Raw genomic sequence first — 26822 nt, forward strand, 5'->3', positions numbered from 1 at the left:
GCTGGCCATATGAAAGCCTCCCTTAGGAGCCTGGTCCCCCTGCTGAGAGATCAGGAGGACCTGAATGAGCTCACTGTGGCTGGGGTAGAGAAGAGGACCTGGGTTTGAGAGACCAAGGAAGTGGGCTCTTCAGGATTTGGTTGTTGGTTGATAGAAGTTGGTGGTAGGATGTCAGGGTTAAAAGGAGTTAGAAGATAGAGCGTGACTCTGAAGTTTCTCTCCTGAATGATAGTGGTGTCATTGGTGAAAATAAGAAAAACAGACAGAAGACCAAGTTTTGAGGGGAAGGTAATGAATGCTCTCTTGGGCTGGGAGCGGTGGTTCACGCCTGTAATCCCAGCACTTTAGGAGACCAAGGCACGCGGATCACGAGGAGTTCAAGACCAGCCTGGCCAAGGTGGTGAAACCCTGTCTCTACTAAAAATACAAAAATTAGCCAGGTGTGATGGTGAGTATCTGTAATCCTAGCTATTCGGGAGGCTGAGGCAGGGGAATCACTTGAACCTGGGAGTGGGAGTTTGCAGTGAGCCGAGATTGTGCCACTGCACTCCAGCCTGGGCGACAGAGCAAGACTCTGTCTCAAAAAAAAAAAAAAAAAAAAAAAAAGAATGCTCTCTTAAATTTATTTGAATTTGAGATTCTCTTGGCACCTCCGAGTGGTATCCAGCAAGTCTTAAAATAAGGCCTGAAGGTCCAGGGAGGGCAGAGGCTGGAGTCTCAGATTGAAAAGTAACAAAGGTTCATATTTGTAGTTAACAAATTTGGAGATTACTAGTCAGAATTTCCCAGTGAATTCTGCAGAAGAGAACTGGTTGGGAGATAGAATAACTAGCTAGAACGATTTCACTTATAAGTGACAGAAACCCAAATCAAGCTGGCTTAGGGGAGAAGAAGGGGGAAATAGTGGGTCATCTAAATAAAAACTCTGGTAGAACAAACTTCAGGCATGGCTGGATCAAGGCCAATGACAGTGTCACCGGGACTGCCTTTAGACCCATCTCTCACCCCTGCTTTCTTCTGCGATGGCTTCATTCTCAGGCAGCCTGTCCTCACAGGGTAGCCAGGCGGCCACCAGCAAATCCAGACCTATGTCTTTTCAACTTAGTAAGTCCACTTGTTCAAGCCAAAGTCTTGGAGCTGCTTCCTAGTGGCTTCTATTAGTCCATGCAGCTGTTCCCGAACCAGTGCCTGTGAATCACTTCACCTGGCTTGAGTATTGCGCTCACCCCGAGAGCTACAGTATGGGTCAGTCCCAGTGCCCCAGGCGGTGCCACTCATTGCCACCCCACTGAGTAGCGATGGCTACCCAAAAGAAAATAAAAGTTGTCACCAGAAAAAGGGAGAATGGGTGTTGGACAAGCCAAAGCTACAGATGTTGGTCAATGAATGCAAGTTTGCAGGGAGGGGCAGCTGCTTTCCATGTGGCCATATTTGATCAGGGAGATTCATGCACCCTCTTGTCCTAACCCGCAGGATTCCACTCTTGGCATACTCAGTCATCAGTAGGTTTGGGCTTTTGCCATTGGAGCTTTTCCCAGCTCAGCAGCTGGGTGGGGGGAATGCTTGATAGAGACCTTACCAAGAAAAAAAGGCAGCAAACCAGAGGCAGCCCCCAGGTACCCAGGGCTCAGGCCTGCCACGGTGACTTAACTTGAAAATGAGTAGCTAGGGAGAGGATGCACGTTCATCAAAAGCCTGGGACTTCTTTGTGTTGTTTTTTAAAAGAAAGTTAATGAAGGCATGTTTGCAAAAAAAAGAAAAAAATAACAATAACAGAGTTCTATTGCTGACCTTGTCAGTGACCCAAATTAAAAAGCCATTTATCTTCTCTGTGTGTAACTTGCACCTCAAAGTTTGCTCCTGGCAGCTATTAATTCAAAGAGGGGAAGAAGAGGCAGTTGGCATTTTACAATCTACATGTTCTGATTCTCTTGCATCAGGTGCCGCACGAGTCCAGACAAGTGACATAGAACTGTGCACTGCAGGGAGCGTCATGAACAAGGAGCATGGTGGGTGGGGGAGGCCTATGGACAATTGATAAGTGCACACAGACCCCATCTGAAGACATTTTCAAATACTTTGAGTTATTTTGAAACTCTGTGTAGATCACCAGCCCACTCCATCCCACCCACAAAAACAAACAAACGAACAAAAAACAAAAAGCAAACGGTCTGAGAAAGGGACTTGGCCTGAAGACTGTCAGTGGGAGACCCTTAAAAAGGGAAGCAAAGTTTTTATTGCTCCTCATTTCCAGGAGCTCTTTCCTCACGGCCCAGGACTACTGTGCACAGTTGTACAGGTTGTTCACTGCTCCAGCAGGCTCCATTGAGGGAATGATGGGTACTAATGTCCAGCCCACCCCATTGTTCACCAGGTCAGGATCTCATAGGCCTGTGCCCACCCAGGGAAGTTTTTTGAGTAATTCGTTCAAAGTTGATGTGTGTGATGGTGGTGATGGTGGTGATGGTGGTGATGGTGGTGATGGTGGTGATGGTGGTGGTGATGGTGGTGATGGTGGTGATGGTGATGGTGGTGATGGTGGTGGTGGTGGTGATGGTGGTGATGGTGGTGATGGTGGTGATGGTGGTGGTGATGGTGGTGATGGTGGTGATGGTGGTGATGGTGATGGTGGTGATGGTGGTGATGGTGGTGATAGTGGTGATGGTGGTGATGGTGGTGATGGTGGTGGTGATGGTGGTGATGGTGGTGATGGTGGTGATGGTGATGGTGATGGTGGTGATGGTGGTGATGGTGGTGGTGATGGTGGTGATGGTGGTGATGGTGGTGATGGTGATGGTGGTGATGGTGGTGATGGTGGTGATAGTGGTGATGGTGGTGATGGTGGTGATGGTGGTGGTGATGGTGGTGATGGTGGTGATGGTGGTGATGGTGATGGTGGTGATGGTGGTGGTGGTGGTGATGGTGGTGATGATAGTGATAGTGGTGATGGTGGTGATGGTGGTGGTGATGGTGGTGATGGTGATGGTGGTGATGGTGGTGGTGGTGGTGATGGTGATGATAGTGATAGTGGTGTGTCACTCTCTATCAAAGCCCCAGCAAAGGCCTCTGCCTTTATTGTGCTTCAGTTCCCAAGCCTCACCTTCTGGAACTCCATTCTCCGGGGGGTGGTGGAGTTCCTAACTTAGGACCTGCTCATAGAAAGGCTTCTCAGGCAGAGAGTTCAGTGCTATTTGGATGACATCTCATTCTAACTGCAAAAGCTTCTGTTGCAAACACAATCGGATTGGAGCAGGTGCTTCATTTTCTGTGTGTTCAGCAGAAGGTGGGGTGCCTTCTTCACTGTGCAATCCAGCCTCCTTGGAGCTCTGGGAATGATTACAGCTTCTGCTTTGCATCTGTTGTTTTATTTGTTTGTTTGTTTTGTTTGTTTTGTTTTTTTGAGACAGAGTCTTGCTCTGTCACCCAGGCTGGAGTGCAGTGGTGCAATCTCGGCTCACTGCAACCTCCGCCTCCTGGGTTCAAGCAATTCTCCCTGCATCAGCCTCCTGAGTAGCTGGGATTACAAGTGCCGGCCACCACACCTTACTCATTTTTGTATTTTTTAGTAGAGACGGGGTTTCTCCATGTTGGTCAGGCTGGTCTTGAACTCCCGACCTCAGGTGATCCGCCGGCCTTGGCCTCCCAAAGTAAAGGTGGAATTCCAGCGGGGAGACAGTGGAGGTATCAGCGGACCTGAGGAAGAGAAAACAGCATACAGCAGGCAGTTGAAACGATCCCCAGAGAAAAAAACCTTGCAGTCAGACTTTTTATTTCCCTATTTGAGCATTCCTGGTTTTCCTTTGCAGTTCTTGTGTATTTATTTCTGGTTTTCCCAAAATTGTTTGTAATGTGAAGTTGAAAAGCTAAATATTTTTGTAGAAATGAAACTTCACCATGGTGAAGTCATGAAAGGATCTGGCATTCTTTGGAGCTTTTCCTCCTGAAGGAAAGCCACACTCTAACTCTTTGATCTCTTCTTGTTTCATTTTTTTTTTTATTTTAGTTCATTTCAAAACTTATAAAAATCCCTAAATCAGTAGCAGGGAGCAAAAATGTCCACAGGCCCATATGTGTATAAGCCACAAAAAGGAATGCTTGTAACCTTGATGAAGGTCTATAATACTTATTTTGGAGGAAGAGAAAGAAAATGAGAGCCCCAGTGTGGGTGCAACAGTTAGGAATGCTTTTGGCTGCAAGTACCAGAACTCCCCAATAACAGCAGCTTAAACAAATAGTGGGTTGTTTTTCTCATAGATCAATACACCTGGAGGTAGGTAGCCCCAGCTGAACAGCCCAGCCCCATCCAGGCTTTGATTCTTGTATCTGCCATGCACTTGGTCCCTGCCTTGTGGCCGCAGAGAGCTGCTACAGACTCTAAGCTGACATTCAAGCAGGAGGAGAGGAGACATCCTGGCCGAAGCTATGACTTTTCTTCTTATCAAAAAAGCAAAAGCTAGCCTGGAGGACTTCCGGCTACTTCCAATTATATATCACCAACTGCAATTATATCACATGGCCTCATCTTTATATATAACCTACTGCAATTATATCAGACGGCCTCATCTGCTTGCTGTAGAAGCTGGGGAAGTTGGTACTTTCTTCTTTCAGCATCTGTGATACCAGGGATGGTGGTTTGCCAAAAACTCATGCTTCTCTTTTTCTTTTATGTTTCGTTTCTTTTCTTTTCTTTTCTTTTTTTTTTTTTTTTTTTTTTTGAGATGGAGTTTCTCTCTTGTTGCCCAGGCTGGAGTGCAATGGCATGATCTCAGCTCACTGAAACCTCCGCCTCCTGGGTTCAAGTGATTATCCTGCCTCAGCCTCCCAAGTAGCTGGGATTACAGGCATGCGCCACCACGCCTGGCTAATTTTTGTATTTTTAGTAGAGATGGGGTTTCACCATGTTGGCCAGGCTGGTCTCGAACTCCTGACCTCAGGTGATCCACCCGCCTCGGCCTCCCAAAGTGCTGGGATCACAGGTGTGACCCACCACGCCCAGCTCATGCTTCCCTTCTCTTATTGAAGCATGTCTCTGGAAGGGCCTGCCTGGCTAGAGCCTATGTTCCCTGTTCCTCTCCCATCTCGGTGTGCCATGAGATGCACACCAGCTCTTGTCCATCTAATGTGAGCAGAGCTGGCCTGTGTTGCTTCTGTGCTCCGTTTGTGTGCCTTCCCTACTCCCTCTCTCCTTATCTGTGGCTGGATAGAGGACACTGAGGTCCTAGGGAGTGGGCAAACTCCAAGATATGAGTTGAATGGCCACGTGCAGGAAACCAACCCTCCAGCCATGGGCCCACCTTGGATTCATGTGTGAGTCATAAATAAACCTGTATCATGTTAAACCACCAACACTCTGGCATTTACTTTTCCCAGCAGCTGGCCCTCCCCTAAATAACACAGGTATTTCAACAGACAAGGGAGGAGACCAGAAACCATGTTTAGCGATTGGCCAACAGTGTCCCCCATGCTAAGTTCTGTCTAGACACCTAATCTCCTGATGTCATGTCAGGCAACACTTCTCCACTTCCGTTGTGAGTCATTAGTTTCTTTGATCTTTCCTCCACCATCAGCCTTGGAGAATACCGTTCATGAGCAAAGGGAGCCCATGCATTAACTGGTGCTTCCAAGGGTAACACTCTTCAGGACTGATACACCAGCGCTGCAAGGACTGCCTTAGACATCCCTTTCTCCCCTGCATGCACTACAGTTGGCCCTGCCCGCATCCTGGTGGGGGGTGCATGACATTCAGCATGAGCCGGGTCCCCGGACCTTAGCTGATGGACCAGGAGCAGGTGATCTCACCCAGACTGAGCTGACCCTGTCTCCTCTTAGGGCATTTGAAAATAGAATGTAGCATGGCGGCTCACACCTGTAATCCCAGGGCTTTGGGAGGCTGAGGCAGGAGGATCATTTGAGGCCAGGAGGATGGTTTGAGACCAGCCTGGGAAAAATACTGAGACCCCCATCTCTATAAAAAAATGAATAAATAAGTAAATAATTAGCTAGACACGGTAGCACATGTCTGTGGTCTCAGCTACTCAGGAGGCTGAGACGGGAGGACCTCTCAAGTCCAGGAGTTTGGGACTTCAGTGAGTTACGATTATGCTACTGCACTCTAGCCTAGGCAGCAGAGCAAGACCCTGTCTTGAAAGAGAGAAAGAGAGAAAGGGAGGGAGGGAGGGAGGGAGGGAAGAAGGGAGGAAGGAAGAAAATAAATAGAATACAAAATATAACACGGATGAGAAGAGCAGATCTGCAAGGCTGTGTGAGCATAAGGACCTCAGGCACCACTTAGAGACAACGGTGAGGGGTGTCCATGCCAGTGAGTGAATGGAGATGAGAGAGAGGAGGACAGAAGCAGACACAGGGAGGGGAGAGAAGGAGGAGAGTAAGTCCAGGAGGAATTTCCAGTCTTCCCGAGGCTTGGGTGTGCTTTCTGCAATCATGTCCCTTGAGACGTCCTCCCATGCTTGTTAGTCTATAAGCAGTGTCCGATTTCTGTGTCTTCTGTCCAAATGTCTCCTTCTTTAAACCCTTGGTAAGGAAACGCCCACACAGATAAGCTGTTCATCATCCTGATCATTCTTCATTTCTTTTTTTTTTTTTTTTTTTTTTTTTGAGACAGTGTCTTGCTCTGTCACCTAGGTTGGAGTGCAATGGTGCGATCTCGGCTCACTACAAGCTCCACCTCCCAGATTCAAGCCATTCTCCTGACTCAGCCTCCTGAGTAGCTGGGATTGAAGACAACCGCCACGACGCCCAGCTAATTTTTTGTATTTTTAATAGACACAGGGTTTCACCATCTTGGCCAGGTTGGTTTCAAACTCCTCACCTCAGGTGATCCACCTGCCTCGACCTCCCAAAGTGCTGTGGTTACAGGCGTGAGCCACCGCACCTGGCGTCTTCATTTCTTCATTCACATGAGAGGTACTCGTGAGCACACTCGACATGCCCAGCACTGTCCGCAGCCAGGCGTCCGCCCAGGTGACACCAGCACAATCTGTTCTCCTAGGCATGCGGTGAGGGCCTGCCTGGGGTTTCCTGTCTCATTGTACCCTGAACCCAGGCCTGCCCTCACAAGCACTGGAGTGAGACTCTGCTTGGGTGTGGTGTGAGGGTCCCAAGGGCCAAAATAACACTGTCAAGGGTGGCAGTAAGCATGCCATGCGTTAAGGTGCAGAACCCGACTGCATGCATGCTAGGCTGTCAGCTGTGGTTCTGCGGCACCGGGTGCTCAGTTAGCCGGTTGCTGATTGCCTCGCAGCAGGGCTGTGATGACGGTGTGTCTGTGGAAAGGAGGATGTGCACAGGTGAGGGGAGGCCCAGGGATAAGGGAAGGCGAGTGAAGCACTGGGCGTGAGGTTGAAGGGGCCTCCAAAAGACTCCAGAGTGGAGATAACATGGCGTGAAAATAAAATATTTTTGAAAAATCAAAATTAATGCAAAAAAAAAAAACCATATAGAACCATATATCTAAATTTTAAATAAAGACAGAACAGGGTGGGGAGGATGAAGTCAAAGTGGGAGAAGGGCCCAGAAATGAGACAGCGATGCCGTGGCTGCAGTGGAGAACTAGCCAGCATGTGTGAAGAGGAGAGCACGGGAATGAAGGAGCAAGTGCAGCCTCCCTCTGGGAGCTACAAACCCAGGGATCCAAGTTGTCCTTGAAGAAAACCTCTGGAGAGTCAGCGAAATCCTAGAACAGAGGGAAGAAAAATGATAGCCATCAGCTCAGTTTGACCTGCAAGCATGCTTTGTTTGGCTTATATAAAGTTTACATTTTACCAATTTAGTGGCCAAGATTTAAACTTTTCATTTGAAAATTCAACTCTCTGACTACATACGGCAATTTAGAATAATGGATTGCTTAGAGCCAAATGGAGCCAAGTCATCCCACCAGGTCATGACTTTCTTGCACCTAGAGGGCTACACTTTTTTCTTCTTTTGAGACAGGGTCTCACGGTGTCTTCTGCAGCTCAGGCTGGAGTGTAGTGGTGTAATCCGAGCTCACTGCAGCCTCAACCTTCAGGGCTTAAGCTATCCTCCAGCCTCTGCCTCCTGAGTACGTGCCACCATGCCTGTTTTTGTTTGTAGAGATAGGGTTTCACCATGTTGCCCAGGCTGGTCTTTAACTCTTAGGGTCAAGTGATCCACCCGCCTCGGCCTCCCAAAGTGCTGGGATTACAGGCATGAGCCACCGCACCTGACCAGCTACACTTCTTTATGTGACCTGTCCTAGTCCCCTTGGACATTCAGGTTTGGAGTCCTGACACTTGGCTTCATAAGGGAAGAGATAAAGCTGCAAATGTGCTGAGGGGAGGTATTTCTTCATCCTGGTGCCTGATAAAGACTTTTGCCGAGCTTTTGAGCTAGCACTTGCGGAAGGAGTAGGATTTCAACATGATAAGGAAGAGGAGCTTTCAGGTGAAGGTCAGAAGATGTGAGGCGGTTGGAAGGTCAGGCAGGGACAGTGGAATGGTTGAAACCTCCCATGGAATTGGGAACTCATGGCGTTCATAGTGCAAGCATCAGACATGTTGCTAATATCATAGAAAATCCTCCTTCTGAACTATTTATATGCACTGTCATCTCCGACTCCGGGTATGTTGGGGTGGTTTCTTCCATGCTTTGTTTAGGAAATCAATAGAGATGCTATTGGCACACAGGAACAATGGGAGAATGGCAGCTGCCAGAGATCTTCTTCTCCATCCCAGCATGAAATTCCTATTCTTAATACAAACGCCAAATGGTCATGTCTTGTAGAGGGTGAGCATTATGGAGTTTTTGATGATAATGGCTGGGCTGGCTTGGGCTGTTGCTTAAATGATTGAATTAAATTAGTTTATATTTTAACGAGATGGCTAATCATAAGCGATTGTTACGGATGATTGTGAGCCAACTGAGCTAAGTTTTGTTGTGTTTTCTTTTCATTCCGTTTGTTGTTGTTATTCCATGAATTGGAACAAATCTGCTCCAAGTTGGCCTCTCGGTCTCTCAGTAGCAGGGGTCAGGTCCAGATTTTGGATCCTAACACCGCAGTGATAAAGGAAGCAGGGACCCCAGCACTGGCGTGGGGCTTATTTGGAATGTCTTCTGGGATTATATGGCTAAATACACTGTAGGTTTCTGCAAGAATGGAGCATGGGGGAGGGAGCAGGATGAAGAGCCCAGACTCGAGCTCTAATACTCAGCTTCCGATCAGCTGCATCTGGAGCAAAGCCTCCCTCTGTTCTTCTCAGCATTCTAGTTCCCCATCTGCAAAACAGGCACAAGCATCTGTCCGTCTGTCTATTCATTCATTCATTCATTCATTCAACAAACATTTGATGTGTGCCCATGATGTGTTAGACCAGGATGCTCCTCGCCCTCATGAGGTTTACAGTCCGGTGGAGGAGAGGGGCATCAATTAGACGGTCACACAAGGATGTGAGCCTATGATAAACATGTGCTCTGTGATGCAGTGTGCAAGGAAATCACTCGGAGGTGATGGGGAATCCGGCACCATAGGGGGTAGAGGGCAGAGACTTGTCTGGTGATGATGCGATGTCTGACGCAGTGCTGAAACTCAGCAGGTGTTGGCCTCAGTGAATGCGTGCTGAGCAGAGGGAAGGTGCTAACTGTGCAGGGCTAGCAGTCCAGAGGGAACACCAAGCCCGGGTTGACAAGGATGATGGGAGTTAGAAGCACAGCCTGAAGTACTAGTGAGGGGCATGTGGGGAGGGCGGGGGACTTAGACTTTCTCCTAAAAGCGCATGGAAGCTATGGGGAAGAGACCAAATTTACTTTTTTTTTTTTTTTTTGAGAGACGGAGTTTTGCTCTTGTCGCCCAGGCTGGAGTGCAAAGGCACGATCTCGGCTCACCACAACCTCTGCCTTCCGGGTTCAAGCGATTCTTCTGCCTCAGCCTCCCGAGTAGCTGGGATTATAGGCATGTGCCACCATGCCCGGCTAATTTTGTATTTTTTTTTAGTAGAGATGGGGTTTCTCCATGTTGGTCAGGCTGGTCTGGAACTCCTGACCTCAGGTGATCTGCCCGCCTCGGCCTCCCAAAGTTCTGGGATTACAGGTGTGAGCCACTGGGCCTGGCCAAATTTACTCTAAAAAAAAAAAAAATTAATTAATTAATTAAAAAAATCTCTCTGACTGCCAAGGTGGAGAATAACATAAGAGGCTTTGGCAAAGTCAGAATTTCCCAGAATATCTCATGTGTACCACTAATGTTAGGAGGTACATTAACTTTTTTATTTATATAATAATGTATTTAGTTGAATATGTGTTAGAAAAAAAGAAAACACTATCACATCAAATGGGCCATGGTACAGATATTACTACTTAAGACAACTTTTAAAAATATTGGTTTAAAATATTAAATAATAGTATATGGGTCATGGTTCTAACAAAAATCATGAATAAGACTCAGTGTGGGAAACGTTGGACTTTCTTCTCCCTTTCCTTCTAACTCTCGATCTGTCTTATTTCTTAGGTCTTAGAAACACAAAGAATTCAATGCATCCCTCATAGCAACCATACCGCCTGGTTGAAGTTACATCAGACTTGTAGGGGAAGCAAAAGGGATCATTTACGATGTTTTCATGACACGAGGAAACGGAAACATTTCTCTCTGATTTCCTAATTCTGTCTCGGCAGCCTAAGCCATTTCCAGAAGAGCTCTGGTGTTTCAGATAATAAAGATAGCATTTAAAGCAGGGTTTCTCATTTTTTGATCATGCACAGAGACATATTTTACTTTATGACTCAGATCATATATATAAGCATGAGTGTACACAAGTAATATCATAAAGCATGCTTTTTTTTTTTTTTTTTTTTTTCACAGGATCTCACTATGTTGCCCAGGCTGGAGTGCAGTGGCCCGAACATGGCTCACTGCAGCCTCGACCTCCTGGGTTCAGGTGATCCTCCCACCTCAGCCTCCCAAGCAGCTGGGACTACAGGCGTGCACCACCACACCCAGCTAACTTTTTGTATGTTTGGTAGAGACAGGGTTTTGCTATGTTGCCCAGGCTGATCTCAAACTCCTGAACTTGAGAGATACACCCAGCTTTACAGCCATGAGCCACCATGCCCGGCCACAGCATACATTTTTGTATGCTTGTATGTATTATGTCTGTGTGTTTGTGTATGTGTGTGTATGCGTATGTGTGTATGTGTATGTGTGTATGTATACACACATAAATGCATGTGTGTATATATATACACACATAAATGCATGTGTGTATATATATACACACCCACATATAAATGCATACATATATACACACACATAAATGCACACATATTATAAAATATGTACACATGTGTATGTACATTTATATCTGAAATGCAGTTTCAGGAAACAATACTTGCTTTTGCTTTATGTTACAAACTGATGCTTCTCTATTTTCCTTTGTGACTTACAAAAGACTGCATGACACCCACTAATCTGATTCCAAATAGCTTATGACCTCTATTTGAACACCACTGATTTGAAGTTTCCTGTTCCAAATGGACTAGCTTCTGAAAAGCCAGAGTGCAACGTGGATGGCAGGACCTCGTGGCCCTCATTTCATTTTTGCAGGGTGATAAGAACTGGAAGGGTCAGCTGCTGAGGCAGAGAAAGTGGCTGGTCGACTCACCATCCTGTCTTGCTTATGATGGACGATTTCCAACCGGTGAACTCTGACAGCAAAGAGGCATTTGTCGTGTGTCCTCTGAATTTCCTGTCATTCCTAGACCAGTTTTCAGCGTGGCTGAGTTGACTTCCCTTTGGTTCTGTAGCTCAGGCGGTGGTAGAAGGATCTTCTCAGCCTTGCTAATCACCTGCTTCTCTGTGGTCTCCTCTGCTATCTCTCAGTCTTGGTAGGAGCCAATTTTCCAACCATTGCTAATTTGGGAGGAAAATATGCAGGACGGGCCGGTGGAGGAGAGGATGTAAGGAAATAATCCAGTTCATAAAACCAGCATGGGTCAATCGCATACACACTAAAGAGCCAATCAGATCCCATTGATACATGAACTACACTCAGCTGCATATATGAGGAATAACTGGATTGCATTAAGTCAAATTTACTAGGCAAGAGGAATGTGTTCAAGTTTTGGTGGGTTCTTACACCAGGTATCTGCACACTTTTTCTTAGTTTAAAAAGCAAAATAGTAAATATTTCCATCTTTGCAAGCCAGGTGGCCTTTCTTGCAGCTACTCAACTCTGCCTTAAACAATACATTCAAAGTGAGTGTGCTGTGTGCCAATAAAACTTTATTTACACACATAATCAGCAGGCTGCTTTTGGCCCATGCGTTGTAATCTGCCTACCCCTGCCCTGAACCATGCATGTTTTCTGTATTTTCACTCTTCTTTCATAGATCATGTTGCAAGAATCTTTGAACCAGGGTTTCTCAACCTTGGCACTATTGGTATTTTGAATCCAATGACTCTTTGTGTTGGGGTGCTCTCCTGTGTATTGTAGGATGTTTACCAGCATCTCTGTCTCTATCCACTGAATGCCAGAAGTATCCCCGCTTCGATCTGTGGCAACCAGATGTCTCCAGATACTCCAGAAGTATCCCCACTTCGATCTGTGACAACCAATGTCTCCAGGCAGTGCCATATTCCCCTCCAGGTGGGGTTGGGGGAAAATCGCCCTCAGTGGACAACTCATGTTTTAAATTCTCGCCATTGTTTTCCTTCCTGATGTATTTGTGCATTTGGTCTCTTTGACAGAGATCTTAAGGCATTAATTTAGGGAGGTGGAAGCACAGATGGCCCCTGGTTGCTTCTCAAAGAATCAATTATGGCCCATGACCTCCGTGACCTGAATCTTGATCTTCCTTCTTCTGAACAAAATGGAAGGAGGTTGTCAAACTCTGCCCCTGGCCCTAGGCATAGCTATGAGAAAAGACAGTAATATGTAAGATAGGAGTTTAAGAAGTTATCTTTGCTAGAGGGGATTAAAATGGGAGGCAGCCTCTAAGCGAGAAACAGCATTGCATAGCATCATGCTTGGGTGCACAGATTCTGGGGTGAGACTGCTTGGGTATAATATAGACTTTAAATACTTCCTGGCTGTGTGACCTTGGGCAAATCACTTGACTTCTCTGTGTTTCAGTCTTCTCATCTAGAAAATGTGAATAATGTTAATTCCTACCCTCTAGGGCTATGTGGAAGATTGAATAAATTGCTATCCCAAGCTATGTAGATAGTGGCTGGCCTGAAATCAGCACTCTATACGTGCTTCTTGAACAATATAAATAAAATAAAAGCTAACCAGAAAAGGATATTCTGAAGTCAAATTTCCAGCAATGTTCAAGTAGGAAATTTGGAAATATTTAGTTGGGTGTGCAGAGCAGTCTTCTCGGTTCCCTGAAAATCAAACCGCACTGGCTGGCTGTAGTCTGGGGGTAGTTTAGGGTTACGTGGATGAAATAGCCACTCCTCACACTCATGGTGCTTCCCCCAGAGACCTGCACGTAAGTCCTGCAGGAGGCACCTGCACGTACCCAGTGCCTCTTGACACAGATGGTTCAGGAGTGGGGTGGGGGGCTCTGTACTCCTGCAAACTTCTGGGCTACATAATAACTCGGGTTTCTGTATTGATGTTTGACACCATGACATAATACAAGACTAAAGACACTCTCTGCAGCCCCATGCATCTTTTCACCTGTTTGGCCAATTATAAACAAGCAGTATAATCTCCCCACCTCTCTGTGTTCCAGAGAACCTTCCTGTCTTGTGAGACTCTAGCAGTTCTGGGTCAGAGACCCTCTTCCATGCAAGATTGGGAAATATTAAGTTAGTCAATGGGAAATAGAGTTCTTTATGGCAGAACTCCAGGGAGCCTTAGTAGGCCATTATGCACTGGGAGCCTGAGGGGGCTCCAGGTCCAATCTGTTCCCTACCTTCCAGGGAACATGTGTGTACGGAGTGGTTGGGAAAGACCACCATGGTGACAGAAGCTTGGATGATATCAAGGCAGACCTTTCTATATCATGTTTGCTGTGCTAATGATTGCTGTGAATTCCAAGGGGAGATAATATCCCTGTTGGGATCAGGAAGCTCTATGGGCTGACACCTGGGTCGGGTACTCTGCGGCAAAGGACCTCAAACATCTGGGGGTCAGCTTTGGCCTGGATTTATTTGAGAGCAGGTGTGCAGGCTCCTTTGCATACAGTGACCCTGGGAACAGTGTTTTTCATCCCATTCGCTGTTAGTTATAAAATGGTCCCTGATGATGTAGCCATTCTTGAGGTTCACATGACGAGGAGCCCACATGTATACAAAGTCTGGCAGTGCATTAATTTCCTGGAGCTACTGTAACAAATTATCCAAAATGTGGTGGCTTAAAACAATAGAAATGTTGATTTGGGGCTTCTGACCTCCAGGACTGTGAGACACTACAGAATTGGTTCCTACTGGAGGATCTAGGGAAGGATCTGCTGCCTTTTCTGGCATTTTCTGGCTTTAGGTGTCCCTTGGCTTGTGGCAGCATCATTCCAGACTCTGTCTTCATCTTCACTCCAGCCACCATCTTCATCTTCACTCCAGCCTCCATCTTCATCCTTATTCCAGCATCTATCTTCATCCTCACTCCAACCCCATCTTCATCTTCACTCCAGCCTCTATCTTCATCCTCACTCCAGCCTCTATCTTCATCTTCACTCCAGCCTCCATCTTTATCTTTACTCCAGTCTCTGTCTTCATCTTCAGTCCAACCTCTATCTTCATCTTCACTCCAGCCTCTCTCTTCGTCTTCACTCCAGCCTCTCTCTTCACCCTCACTCCAGCCTCCATCTTCATCCTTACTCCAGCCTCCATCTTCATCCTTACTCCAGCCTCTATCTTCATCCTCACTCCACCCCATCTTCATCTTCACTCCAGCCTCCATCTTCATCCTCTCTCCAGCCTTATCTTCATCTTCACCCCAGCTTCCATCTTCATCTTCACTCCAGCTTCCGTCTTCATCTTCACTCCAGCCTCTCTCTTCATCCTCACTCCAGCTTCCATCTTCATCCTCACTCCAGCCTCCATCTTCATCTTCACTCCAGCCTCTATCTTCATCCTCACGCCAGCCTCCTTCTTCATCTGCATGCCAGCCTCCTTCTTCATCTTCACTCCAGCCTTCATCTTCATCTTCATTCCAGCCTCTATCTTTATCCTCACTCCAGCCTCCGTCTTCATCTGCACTCCAGCTTCTATCTTCATCCTTACTTCAGCCTCCGTCTTCATCTGCACTCCAGCATCCGTCTTCATCTTCACTCCAGCCTCCATCTTCATCTTCACTCCAGCCTCTATCTTCATCTTCACTCCAGCCTCCATCTTCATCTTCACTCTAGCCTCCATCTTCATCTTCACTCCAGCCTCCATCTTCATCTTCACTCCACCCTCCATTTTAATTCTCACTCCAGCTTCTATCTTCATCCTCACTCCAGCCTCCGTCTTCATCTTCACTCCAGCCTCCGTTTTTGTTTTCACTCCAGCCTCTGTCTTCATCTTCACGTGTCTTCTGCTCCCAGCCTCTCCTTTGTGTCTCCAATAAGGACAGTTGTTACTGGATTAAGGACTCACCTAGAAAGTCTATGATGATCTCATCACAGGATGCCTAACTTACTTACGTCTGCAAAAATCATTTCTCCAAAGAAGGTCACATTGACAGTTTCCAGGATGTTGACGTATCTTTTGGGGATCACCAGTCACCCACTGCAGGCCGCGTTATCTTGAAAATGCCTGATGCTCTTGATAACAAACTACCTTATTGTCATCTCGGGTCCCTGTTACACTAATTCCTTGCATTGATGAATCATCCTGTTGTAAAATTTTAGAACCATGGTTCTTAAACTCAAGGAAACATCCACATCTTCTGAAGGGCTTAATCTGCCCAGGGCTGAAACACAGATTGCTGAGTCCCACCCCAGAGCATCTGGCTTGGCAAGTCTAGGGTGAGACCTGGGAATCTGCATTTTTAAGAAATCCCTGGTGATGCAGATGCTGCCGGTCCAGAAAGCACTTTGAGAACCTCTGGTCTGGCAGGTTTTCTTCAGGAGGGGAGTCACAAGCATGCTGGGCCCGCCATTTGCAGGAAGTCTATGTTCCTGGATAGGCAGTACCCCAGCTCCCTCGAATGTTGCTCAAAGGCCTCACTGCCTTTAGCACACACCGTGAAACTCCAGAAAAACATCACATCTAGGGATGTCACTGGTCCATAGAAACCATTTGCCAAATGCCAGATGGGGCAACTTCAATAGAGGCGCAATTTATCTTGCACCAAAGCAGCAGAACAACATGTTTTACATCCAGACACATTTCCATAAGTAAGATTGCAGCAACAACAGAGGTAATGTTTTGATAGTTGTCATAGTAATTAGAATGCCCGATGAGAACGCTCATTGAAGTGGAGAAAATTCTGACATCCCGGGAGAAGAAATTACAATATAGCCCATTTGTGCCACTCCATGCAATCCCTTATTTTTGTTATGAATTCTGGAATTATGAATATGTCTCTCCTTTGAGCAGTGGTCTGTTGAAAACTTCACAGTGGCAAGCTGCACAAATTGGTACCACATAGTATGTCTCGGAAACAACCTGCCCCTTTCTTAAAAACAGCAGCTTGTAGTAAAGCCGGGGGAATCATCTGTGTCTCGGTTTTTCTGTATGTGAGCAGTTATCAGACATTCCCGGCAGTGCCCCCTTTGGAATACTTCTTTGCCTTGGACAATGACTTACCCAACGACTTCTCCCCCCAGAGCACAGGATCCAGTACCGAGGCTACATGTGGAAGGGAACGGGGCAGGGATGTGAGGATGTGGCAGCAATTCTGCAGAAGGGCTATGGGTGGGAGCACAGCAGGGCTTCAACTCCAGCGACCCCATTTCCAGAATTCCATGCAAGCACCACTAGCAGGTGGGGGTATCAGGTTACAGCCAGAAGATAAGACCCCGCCCCCAACTCGAAATGTCATTTCTTAGGCATTTAGGACCTCCAATTTCTTTTTTCTCCTATAAAATGACTCAGGCTTACACACAAAAGGTCACATATTGTACTTATTTCCATTCCATTTATACGTAATTTCATTTATATAAAATGTCCAGAATAATCAAGTCTTCAGAACCAGAGAATGGATTGGCAGTTGCAGGTGCTGGTGGGGTAAGAAATGGGAAGGGACTGCTAGCTGGCATGCGGTTGCCCTTGGGGTGATAAAAAATGTTCTGGAATTAAATAATAGAGATGGTTGCACAACTTTGTGAATATCTGAATTCACACTGAATATGCTTTTAAATAGTGAATTACATGGTATGTGAATTATATCTCAATAAAAAAAATTTAGGTTTAAGTTTATGCTGAAGACCACTTTATTCAGGAAAGGACAAGAAGTAGGGGGAAAAGGGAAATCAGGCAGCCAAGTCCCATCTCTTTTGTCATCGAATTTCTTTTCAGTTCTTTCAAATATGTGTCTCAATATTTGCTGGTCCCTTAATCTGTGCAGAGTGAACATAATGGCAACACTGGCATCAGGGTTCCATGTGTAACTTCACAGAAGCCTCCCAGCAATCCTGTACGAGGTGGACCCTGGGCCACCCCTTTTACAGATGAGGAAGCTGACACCCTGCCTGCCCAGGACCCCACAGCTAGCAAGTGACCGGGTTGGGATTGACCAGGGGAGGTAGGTGGTTCACTGTCCCCCATCTGCTTCCACCAGTGGTTCAGGAACCTACAGAAATGTCTGTCCTACCAGTGACTTTTGTTCGGACTTTGTCCAGACAGTAAATCAAGCCATCTTCTGGGCCCCAGGACGTGAGCTAGCAACCGAGTTCCTGCTTTCCTCCAGGTGGGCAGCAAAAGGCAAACTTCCCTTTAGAGTCAGTCTCTGATCATCCCTGCATTCTCCTCTGAGTTACCTGTGATTGGCAGGGCACCACCAAAAAAGGCTGTCCGTTGGATTAATTCGCTTGGAATGAAAACAGCAATGTCTGATGCCTGTGTCCACAAGATAGGGATTCAGCAGCTCCTCGGAGTTGGTATCCTTCCTGGCAAACTGAGGAGATGGTTGCAATGTGCACATGGCAGTACAGAGAGAAAGGCTGGGGAGACATCGTCACATTTCAAAACCTGTACAATGCAGAATAAAGCAAGGCCACAGAACGAAGCTTAATGACTCCGGGAGGTTGTAATGGGAGAGAAAGGGTGAAGAAAAGAACATTTCTCACGTGGCTTGCAGCTGCCTCCAGCCTGGAAGTAGAGCATTTCCTGTCTACATCATAAAGTCATCTGGAAAAAAGCCTCCTGTCTGATCTGATATTGATGGGGACTGGGAAATGCATTTAGTGTTAGAAGAAAAAAAAAAAAAACAGAATTTGCTAAAATCTCTACCGCATTTTAACTATTTAGATCTTAGATCATGGAGCCTAGTGTTTCTCAGCCTCAGCTGCACAGTACAAGCAGTCATTTAGGGAGTTCTGCAGAAAATACTTGGGCCTCACCCTCTGACCAGTAAATGTTTGATCTGTGGCAGTTGGGCCCAGGTGACGGAACTTTAGATAAATGTATTGCACAGCTAGATTTGAGCAGCATTTGATATTTATATTTGCCTACTATATTCCCTAAGCAAGGAATTTTATTATACTTCCCACATTCTGTAGGAAAGTCTCAATTATCCACATAAATACTCATAAACCAAATCTGTACATAAAATAAAACCTCACTCTCACTTGGATTTAAAATATATCACAATTATTTTTTCCAGAAAAATTAGCTTGCTGCTTGTGGTTTAAGTTTAAAGTGACTTGACATATTAGTTAGCTACTGCTGTGTAACAGACCACCCCCAAAACTCAGGGGCCTAAAACAACATTCATTGATGATTTCTCTCTATTGTGAAGGCTGCCTGGGAGAGGGAGCTGGTTGGCCGATTTGGAGTGGGCTGGTCTGGGAATTCTGCTAAATCTTGCTGCGAATCTTGGCTGGACTCACACGTCAGTTGGGTAGATGCACTTTGCACCGTAAATATCTCAACTTCATCCCGGGCCACCAAGCTAGCCTGGGAATATCTTCCTTGTAGCAATAGCAGAGAAGAAAAGAACAAGCAGAGGCCTTCCCTGCATGAGGCCAAAGCTTGGAAGCAGAAGGATCATTTCCACTGTGTTCTATTAGCTAAAGCTAAGTCCATGGCTCAGCCCAGAGATGAGAAATTGGACACCCCCTCCCCCAGAAGGGCACGCAAACCCCCTTTCAGGGCTCAGAATGGGATAAAGAACTGAGACAACTAATACAGTGTATTCGGATAGGCAGGCACCATTTTGTTTGTTTGTTTGTTTTGTTGTTGTTGTTGTTGTTTGAGGCAGAGTCTCACTCTGTTGCCCAGGCTGAAGTGCAGTGGTGCAATGCAATCTCGGCTCACTGCAAACTCCGCCTCTCAGGTTCAAGCGATTCTCCTATCTCAGCCTACCTCAGCCTCCTGAGTAGCTGGGATTATAGGCACCTGCCATCACACCCGGCTAATATTTGCATTTTTTTAGTAGAGACAGGGTTTCACCATATTGGCCAGGTTGGTCTCGAACTCCTGACCTTAGGTGATCTGCCCACCTCGGCCTCCCAAAGTGCTGGGGTTATAGGCGTGAGCCACCATGCCCAGCTGGGCAGGCACCTTTTTATTATAAGTCCCTGTAGAATGAAACTTGGTCTTGGTCTCTCCATGATGAAAATTGGGCAAGAACATATGTTTATCCAGAGAAGAACACGATGACATAACAAGACAAAGGCATTTTCTTACTAGGACTTTAAGCCATTGCATAGTCCTACAAGCTCAAGTCCGTGAGTCTATGAGTACTTATTTTTAAAGCTGCAACAGTTTGCAAACTCTGCCAAAACCCAAACAGGTGAAGCATCTCTATTGGAAAAAAGTAGGTCAATGCATCATTTCCTTTAAAGCCCATACCACATGCAGATAGACGCGTAATGAATGCTCATTCGAGATGATTGTGACTGCATTTCCATCTTCAATTTAGCCATCAGCTGTTTATTGAAAAACACTGATTGTTGTTTTTTTATTTTTTTATTTTTTCAATCTCTAAGCACTATAGTTCTTAAACAAAATAATCATTGTGGCAAACTAGCAAAGGCTCACTTCCGCCTTTTAACATCAGGAGGCCATCAACGCTGAGCAAAGGAGTGGAAGTCAGGGTGGTCTCGTTTCAGGGAGGAATTCCTTCCCTGTGAGTTGGCCCAAAGGACACTAGAAATTTCGTTGGCTGGACTCTTATCCGGGACTTTCTCTTTATCCCAATGGGTAGAGTGGAGAGTATTTAAACCCTACCCAGCCTCTGCTTCTAATTGAACTGGTAAAGTACTTAAGCATTTTGTTCTTTTAAGATGACACCTGTCCCATCTTATAGCTCACTGCAAGGTGAAAAGACAAGGCCCCTGGCTTCAGCACTCTCAATGCCACATTACCAGAGTTACAGCAAAGGCGCATAAGCCTCCTGAATTATTTGCACACCAGATAGATGCTACAAGGACTCAGATGCATCTGCTCATTTAATCCTGTCTACCCAGCACTCCTGACTTATGCTAAGAGATGTCACAACGGTGCCTGCCTGTCATGGTTGGGGGCCAGTATGTTAAGGATGTATGGTACTGTTCTCGCCACCTTTCTGTGCATTTGTGAATTTTCATAATAAAAAGTTAAGAAGAGAGAGACCTCATAAGGCTATTCTATGACAATGCTGGTCAAGTTAAACCAGATCATCCAGGATCTACATACATGTAGGTGGCCTAAGAGTATGGGCTGGCAAGAATGACATAATGTCCTTTGCAAGGACATGGATGGAGCTGGAGCCCATTATCCTTAGCAAACTAACGTAGGAACAGAAAACCAAATACTGCATGTTCTCACTTATAAGTGGGAGCTAAATGATGAGAACACACCTAGAGGGGAGCAGCAGATACTGGGGCCTTTCAGAGGGTGAAGGGTGGGAGGAGGGAAAGGATCAGGAAAAACAACTAATGGATACTGGGCTTGATACCTGGGTGATGAAATATTCTGTACAACAAACCCTTATGACACAAGTTTACCTATGTAGCAAACCTCCACTTGTACCCCTAAACTTAAAAGTTAAGAAAAAAACAGAGTAGGGGTTGGCAAACTACAGCCTACAGGCCTGGTCTGGCAGGTCAGCTGCTTTTGCACAGCCAGGGAGATGGGCTGTAGGTTTTATATTTTAAAACCACTGGGGGAAAAAAAAAAGTATTTTGTGACAAGTGCAAATCATACAGAATTCACATTGCAGGGTCCACTGATAAAGTTTTATCGGAGCCTAGTCCCAGTCATGTTCATTTGTTTATATTTTGGCCCCGGCTGCCTTCACACTCCAGTGGCAGAGTTGAGCATTGCAAGAGACTGCATGGCCCAAGGAATCAAAACCATTTACTATCTGGCCCTGTAGAGGAATTGTCTGCTGACCCCCAGCCAAGGTGGACCCGGGCCCCAGCTCTGCTGCTTATTTGCAATGTGACCTTAAGCAAGCTTCCTAACTTCACTGAGCCCAGTTTCCTCTTCCAGATAATGGGAATGCTGGTGATGATAATAGTATCCATCTCATGTGAATATTGTGAGAACAGTAAGAATTAATACAGATTGAGTGCTTAAAACAGTGCCGCACGCATAAAAATGATTCTTTTAGTAATGAGGAAAATTCTGCCAATAAATCATGGGGGGAAAAGTCTGCTTTTTGCCCAGGGATGGTGGCTCATGGCTGTAATCTCAGCACTTGGGGAGGCTGATGTGGGAAGATTGCTTGAGCCCAGGAGTTTGAGACCAGCCTGGGCAATGTAGTGGGACCATATCTCTACAAAAATTTTTAAAAATTAGCTGGACTTGGGTGGTGCATGCCTGTGGTCCCAGCTACTCTGGAAGCTGAGGTGCAAAGATTGAGGCCAGGAATTCAAGGCTGCAGTGAGATATGATTGTGCCACTGCACTCCAGCTTGGGCAACAACGAAAGAAAAAATCTCTTTGACCTTTCTCCTTGAATTCATGGACAGTAGGGCCCAGTCACTTTGATACATTTGGCTTCTATGATTATTCTGCATGGACCTTCTTTGCTGAATCTAAAACCTCTGTATTTCTTAAGCTAAAGTAGACAGCAATAAGCTGGTAAGCTTGCGCCCGAAGTCTGAGGTAGTTACAGATCTACATCAGAGGTCTCCGCCAGCTACTGTAGGGTTGCAAGTTAGTAACAGCATCCAGTCCCAGGCAGAGCCAGCCCATGCAGGAGCTGGGACATCTGGCTGCACCCCCTTTTCTGAGGCTGCAGTCCCAGTTACTGCAGCACCCCGGGGCCTTCTTGTGGCTGAAGGGAAAGAACGGCTGTCCTCTGTGAGGACCGCAGCAGATCTGAATTTTGAGAATTCCTAAACTTCCCACTTAACTAGCATTTAGGGTACAGATTTATCACCCCAATCAGGAGTGTGACTGTGAGACCTGAACAGCCTCCTCCTGGGCCAGGCTGGTGCGAGGGTGACACAGAGCATCGGAGGGGAAGACTTGCCTCACTCCTCACAAATTATCTGAGCAGGAAGAGGACAAAGTCATCCATCATCTTCCGGCCCGTCATTCACCGAAAAGGATTCGGCCGCTTGGAAAGGGCTTGTGAATAGATTTTCCCTGTCAGCTCAGAGAGAGTGGCGACAGAACCTATGTTGTTTCCAAGCTCCTCACATGGTCCAGCTCCTCGCACTGTTCCCAGCATCTCGCGTGCTCCCTGGCTCATAGTAGGTGATTAATGAATGTGAACTGAAGACACAAATGAACAGGTGCATGTGAGTTGCTCATGGAGTCCAGGCCCGTGTGTAGTCGCTTCTGCTTTTATCGTGATGAAACATCCAGATGCCTGAATGTATCATTGCTGGAGTCGGGGCCTGTATTTCCACCAGCCTAGTAATGGCAGCGGCAGGTGACACCTTGTAAGGGTGCACAGGTGCTAGCTGTGACTCAAACACTCAGTGTGCGTTAGGTCGTTTAATCCTGTCAACAACCCTAATGATTTTTATGCAATGTAGAAAACAAGGCACAGGAGGATTATGAAGTGTGTCCAGGGTTGCACATATACCAGGAATGGGGACAGGATGTCCACCGGATGGCTTTGGGGCCACGGCTCTTCGTCTCTCTGCTGTCCAGAGTGCAGGAAACCTTCCAGGGTACTTGCACGTCCCAGGCCCCCAGACAAGTGTTTTTCCACCATCGTCCCTAGAATCTGCGTCATCGCCATAAGCACCCTTGTTACCTGCTGCCGTGCGGATGAGAAAGCCGAGGCCTAGCAGTGTGCAGTTCATGGCTCCAAGCCATACAGGGAGTGAGTGTCAAAGCGCAGGTCCCACCCTAGCAGGCGGATTCTGGAGTCAGATTCTGAATCCTGCTTTCCCAAAAAGGGATGCTCAGAGCCTTCAACTTGGCATCCATGGTTTGGTGCCAGATGCGGCACTGTGTTGAACTGCCTTGGCCTCCTTCAGAGGAAGGGGACGGGGGCTTGGTGGTCCCTAGCTTTCCAGCTGCGGCACTGGAGGCACTCTGCTTGACCTGGTGGATCCCCTATTTCCTTGTAAGGAAATGAATGTAAGACCACACCAGCCCTGGCAAAGCTGCTGAGAAGCCTTTGCAGAAGCCTGGAGCATGTGGAAGGTACATACATGAGGGCCGTTTGTCTCATTCTTCTGCCTCTTCGGTATTGGTTTTCAAGGGAATGCTTTGCCTATTCAGTATGATATTGGCTGATGGTTTGTCATAAATAGCTCTTATTATTTTGAGATATGTTCCATTAATGCCTAGTTTATTGAGAGTTTTTAGCATGAAGGGGTGTTGAATTTTATTGAAGGCCTTTTCTGCATCTATTGAGATGATCATGTGGTTTTTGTCATTGGTTCTGTCTATGCGATGGATTAGGTTTATTGATTTGCATATGTTGAACCAGCCTTGCATCCCAGGGATGAAGCCCACTTGGTCATGGTGGATAAGCTTTTCGATGTGCTCACCTGAGTGAGGAAGAAAGCACTGGGGAATTCTAAGTAGGGCAGCAGTGATGCAGGAGTTATTCAGAAATAATTGAATAACTGGATTTGGTTTGCCAGTATTTTATTGATGATTTTTGTATGAATGTTCATCAGGGATATTGACCTGAACTTTTGTTGTTGTTGTTGTGTCTCCGTCAGGTTTGGGTATCAGGATGATGCTGGCCTCATAAAATGAGTTAGAGGAAAGTCCCTCTTTTTCTATTGTTTGGAATAATTTCAGAAGAAATGGTACCAGCTCTTCTTTGTACCTCTGGTAGAATTCGACTGTGAATCCATCTGGTTCTGGGCTTTTTTTAGTAGGTAGGCTATTAATTACTGCCTCAATTTCAGAACTTATTAGTCTATTCAGGGATTCGACTTCTTCCTGGTTTAGTCTCGGGAGGGTGTATGTGTCCAGGAATGTGTCTATTTCTTCTTCAGTATCAAGCACCCTCTTCCCAAAGCCCCAGCTTCACACCTCGAGACAGTCACTGAGTCCTCTCACCTCTCCTCTCACCCATGAATCTCCCACAATGCTCATCTCCCTGCACCAAGCCCTGCCCAGAGCAAGAGTCCAGCACGTCCCTGGACGAGTGGGCAGATGGGTGTGTATGTGAACAGGGCCTGGGTGCAGAGCCAAAAATAAAATAAAGAATGCTTGGTTGGCTAGGCGTGGTGACTCATGCTTGTAATTCCAGTGCTTTGAGAGGCTGAGGCAGGAGGATCGCTTGAGCCCAGCAATCCTGGGCAGGAGCTGGAGACCAGCCTGGGCAATATAGCAAGACCTAATCTCTGCTAAAAATGAAAATGAAATTAAAAAATTAGTCGGGCATGGTAGCACACACCTGTAGTCCCAGCTACTTGGGAGGCTGAGGTGGGATGATTGCTTGAGTCTAGGAGTTTGGGGTTGCAGTGAGCTGTGATTATACCACTGCACTCCAGCCTGGGCAACAACAGAGCAAGACCCTGTCTCAAAACAAGAAAGAGAGAAAGAAAGAGAGGAGAGGGGAGGGGAGGAGAGGAAGGGAGGAGGGGGGAAGGGAAAGGGAGAGGAGAAGGGGAGGGGGGAGGGGGAGTGGAGGAAGGGAGAGGGAGAGAGGAGGGGCGGGGAGGTTCAAGCAATTCTCCTGCCTCAGCCTCCCGAGTAGCTGGGATTGCAGGCACCTGCCACCACCCCTAACTAATTTTTGTATTTTTATTACAGACAAGGTTTCACCATGTTGGCCAGGCTGGTCTCAAACTCCTGACCTCAGGTGATTCACCCACCTTGTCCTTCCAAAGTGCTGGGATTACAGGCATGAGCCACCACAGCCAGCCTCCCATTTAACTCTTAAGTGGTTCTTAATTTGGAGGGAATATTTCCCCTAACCCTTGCCCAAGGGAATGTGGCAGTGTCTGGAGACATTTTTGGTTGCCACTACTGGGGAGTGGGGGTGCTACTGTCATCTAGTGGGTGGAAGCCAGGATACTGCAAAACACCCCAAAAAACACAGGACAGCCCCCCACAGCAAAGATTCATCCATCCCCAACGTCAGTAGTGCCGAGGCTGAGAAATCCTGCTCTGGGATGCAATGAACCTCCAGTCTCAGGCCGTACTAAGATAATGTGTAAACGGATTGCTCCTCCCTCTTCCAGCCATCCCGCTGGACGCAAATATTGAGCTGACGGAGGGCATGGAGGTTTCTGAGGGACAGCAAAGCGCCTGTCCCTTCTTCCTCCTCCTCCTCCTCTAATTTGCATCCACTTTTCCTTTTGCGGCAGCTGTATGTCATGTTTGCGGCACGTAATGCTTCAGAGTTAGACTCTGAGACATCGAGTCCATAAAAAATGGCTTCTCCCTGGGTAGTCGGAGATTTCCGTTCATATTTAGGAGACGGGGACTGACACGTTGTGTGTTCATTTTATTGTAGAAATGTGACAGTGCAGTAATTCATGGAGACAGAACCAAAGCTTTGCAGTCTACTGGGCGACACCTTCTGGACCTAGAACACAGTCCGCTTGGCTGGGAGGGGACACGTTCGTAGGCACATTTGGTTGTTGCATTTTCAGTCTCACATTCCAAGTATTACTATTTTGAAGATCGTTGACATCTTTATTCAGAGCCCTTGGTGACTTTAACTTCGAGAAGTGACAGCATTCTCCGCACGTTCCTATCTCCAAGATCGACATATGGTGAGTGAGGCAAGAGCTGGGGGAATCTCCCCTTTCTCAATAATAGGAAAGGTAATTAAGGGAACACACAAAACTGGGCACAGGAATGAAGATGGATTGGGAGGAAATTAGCCCGAGGAGAGTCTACAAGCTAAGAGGCAAAGGACCATCCCACCCAGCAGACCCTCCTCAGACAGTCAGCCTCAGGGACGCTTTCAAAGCCCTGCCCTGTGGAAGGTGTGGGTCACTAAGACTTTGAAAAGACTTACTGCTTCTGGAAAAAATGCTGTTTCCTTGACAACATGCCTCCTCTCTTTATTTTTCACTTGCCTTTTTATATCTTCCCCATCGTTGAAGAAACAATGACAAGCAAATTACGCTGTGGGAGGAGAGATTTTGACAGCCACAGCCTCTCCGCGCTTGGGCAGTCCAGGGAAGTTCTGGTGACCATTATATCTCATTGCCAACGTCACCTGAACCGAATCTTGGCAGAGAATTTGCAACAGCTGCGGAAATAAATGCAAATGTTTAAGAATGTGTTTTTAGATGCTTCTAAACATGTGTGCATGCAAACACACACACACACACACACAATTCAGCACTTTTAGTGCTAGTACTAATGTGAAATCCAAGAAAGAAACAATG

The 26822-nt window shown here is 46.6% G+C and overlaps 2 protein-coding genes across 3 annotated transcripts in view; one reads left to right on the top strand and one right to left on the bottom strand.

Annotated features, from left to right (window-relative positions):
• Positions 1–26822, top strand: part of TMEM132C (transmembrane protein 132C) — a 452086-nt gene that overhangs the window by 188969 nt on the left and 236295 nt on the right. The gene's annotated exons all lie outside the window — the stretch shown is intronic.
• LOC129459915 (uncharacterized) lies at positions 14139–15905 on the bottom strand. The gene is made up of 2 exons (XM_055237240.2): positions 14984–15905; positions 14139–14813 (listed from the first exon to the last, which is right to left on the bottom strand). The coding sequence occupies exons 1-2, from the start codon at positions 15479–15481 to the stop codon at positions 14313–14315; spliced, it is 999 nt and encodes a 332-aa protein (XP_055093215.1). The 5' UTR covers positions 15482–15905; the 3' UTR covers positions 14139–14312.

This window comes from Symphalangus syndactylus, chromosome 13 (genome assembly GCF_028878055.3).
Source record: "Symphalangus syndactylus isolate Jambi chromosome 13, NHGRI_mSymSyn1-v2.1_pri, whole genome shotgun sequence".
In the NCBI taxonomy this organism is placed as follows: Eukaryota; Metazoa; Chordata; class Mammalia; order Primates; family Hylobatidae; genus Symphalangus; species Symphalangus syndactylus.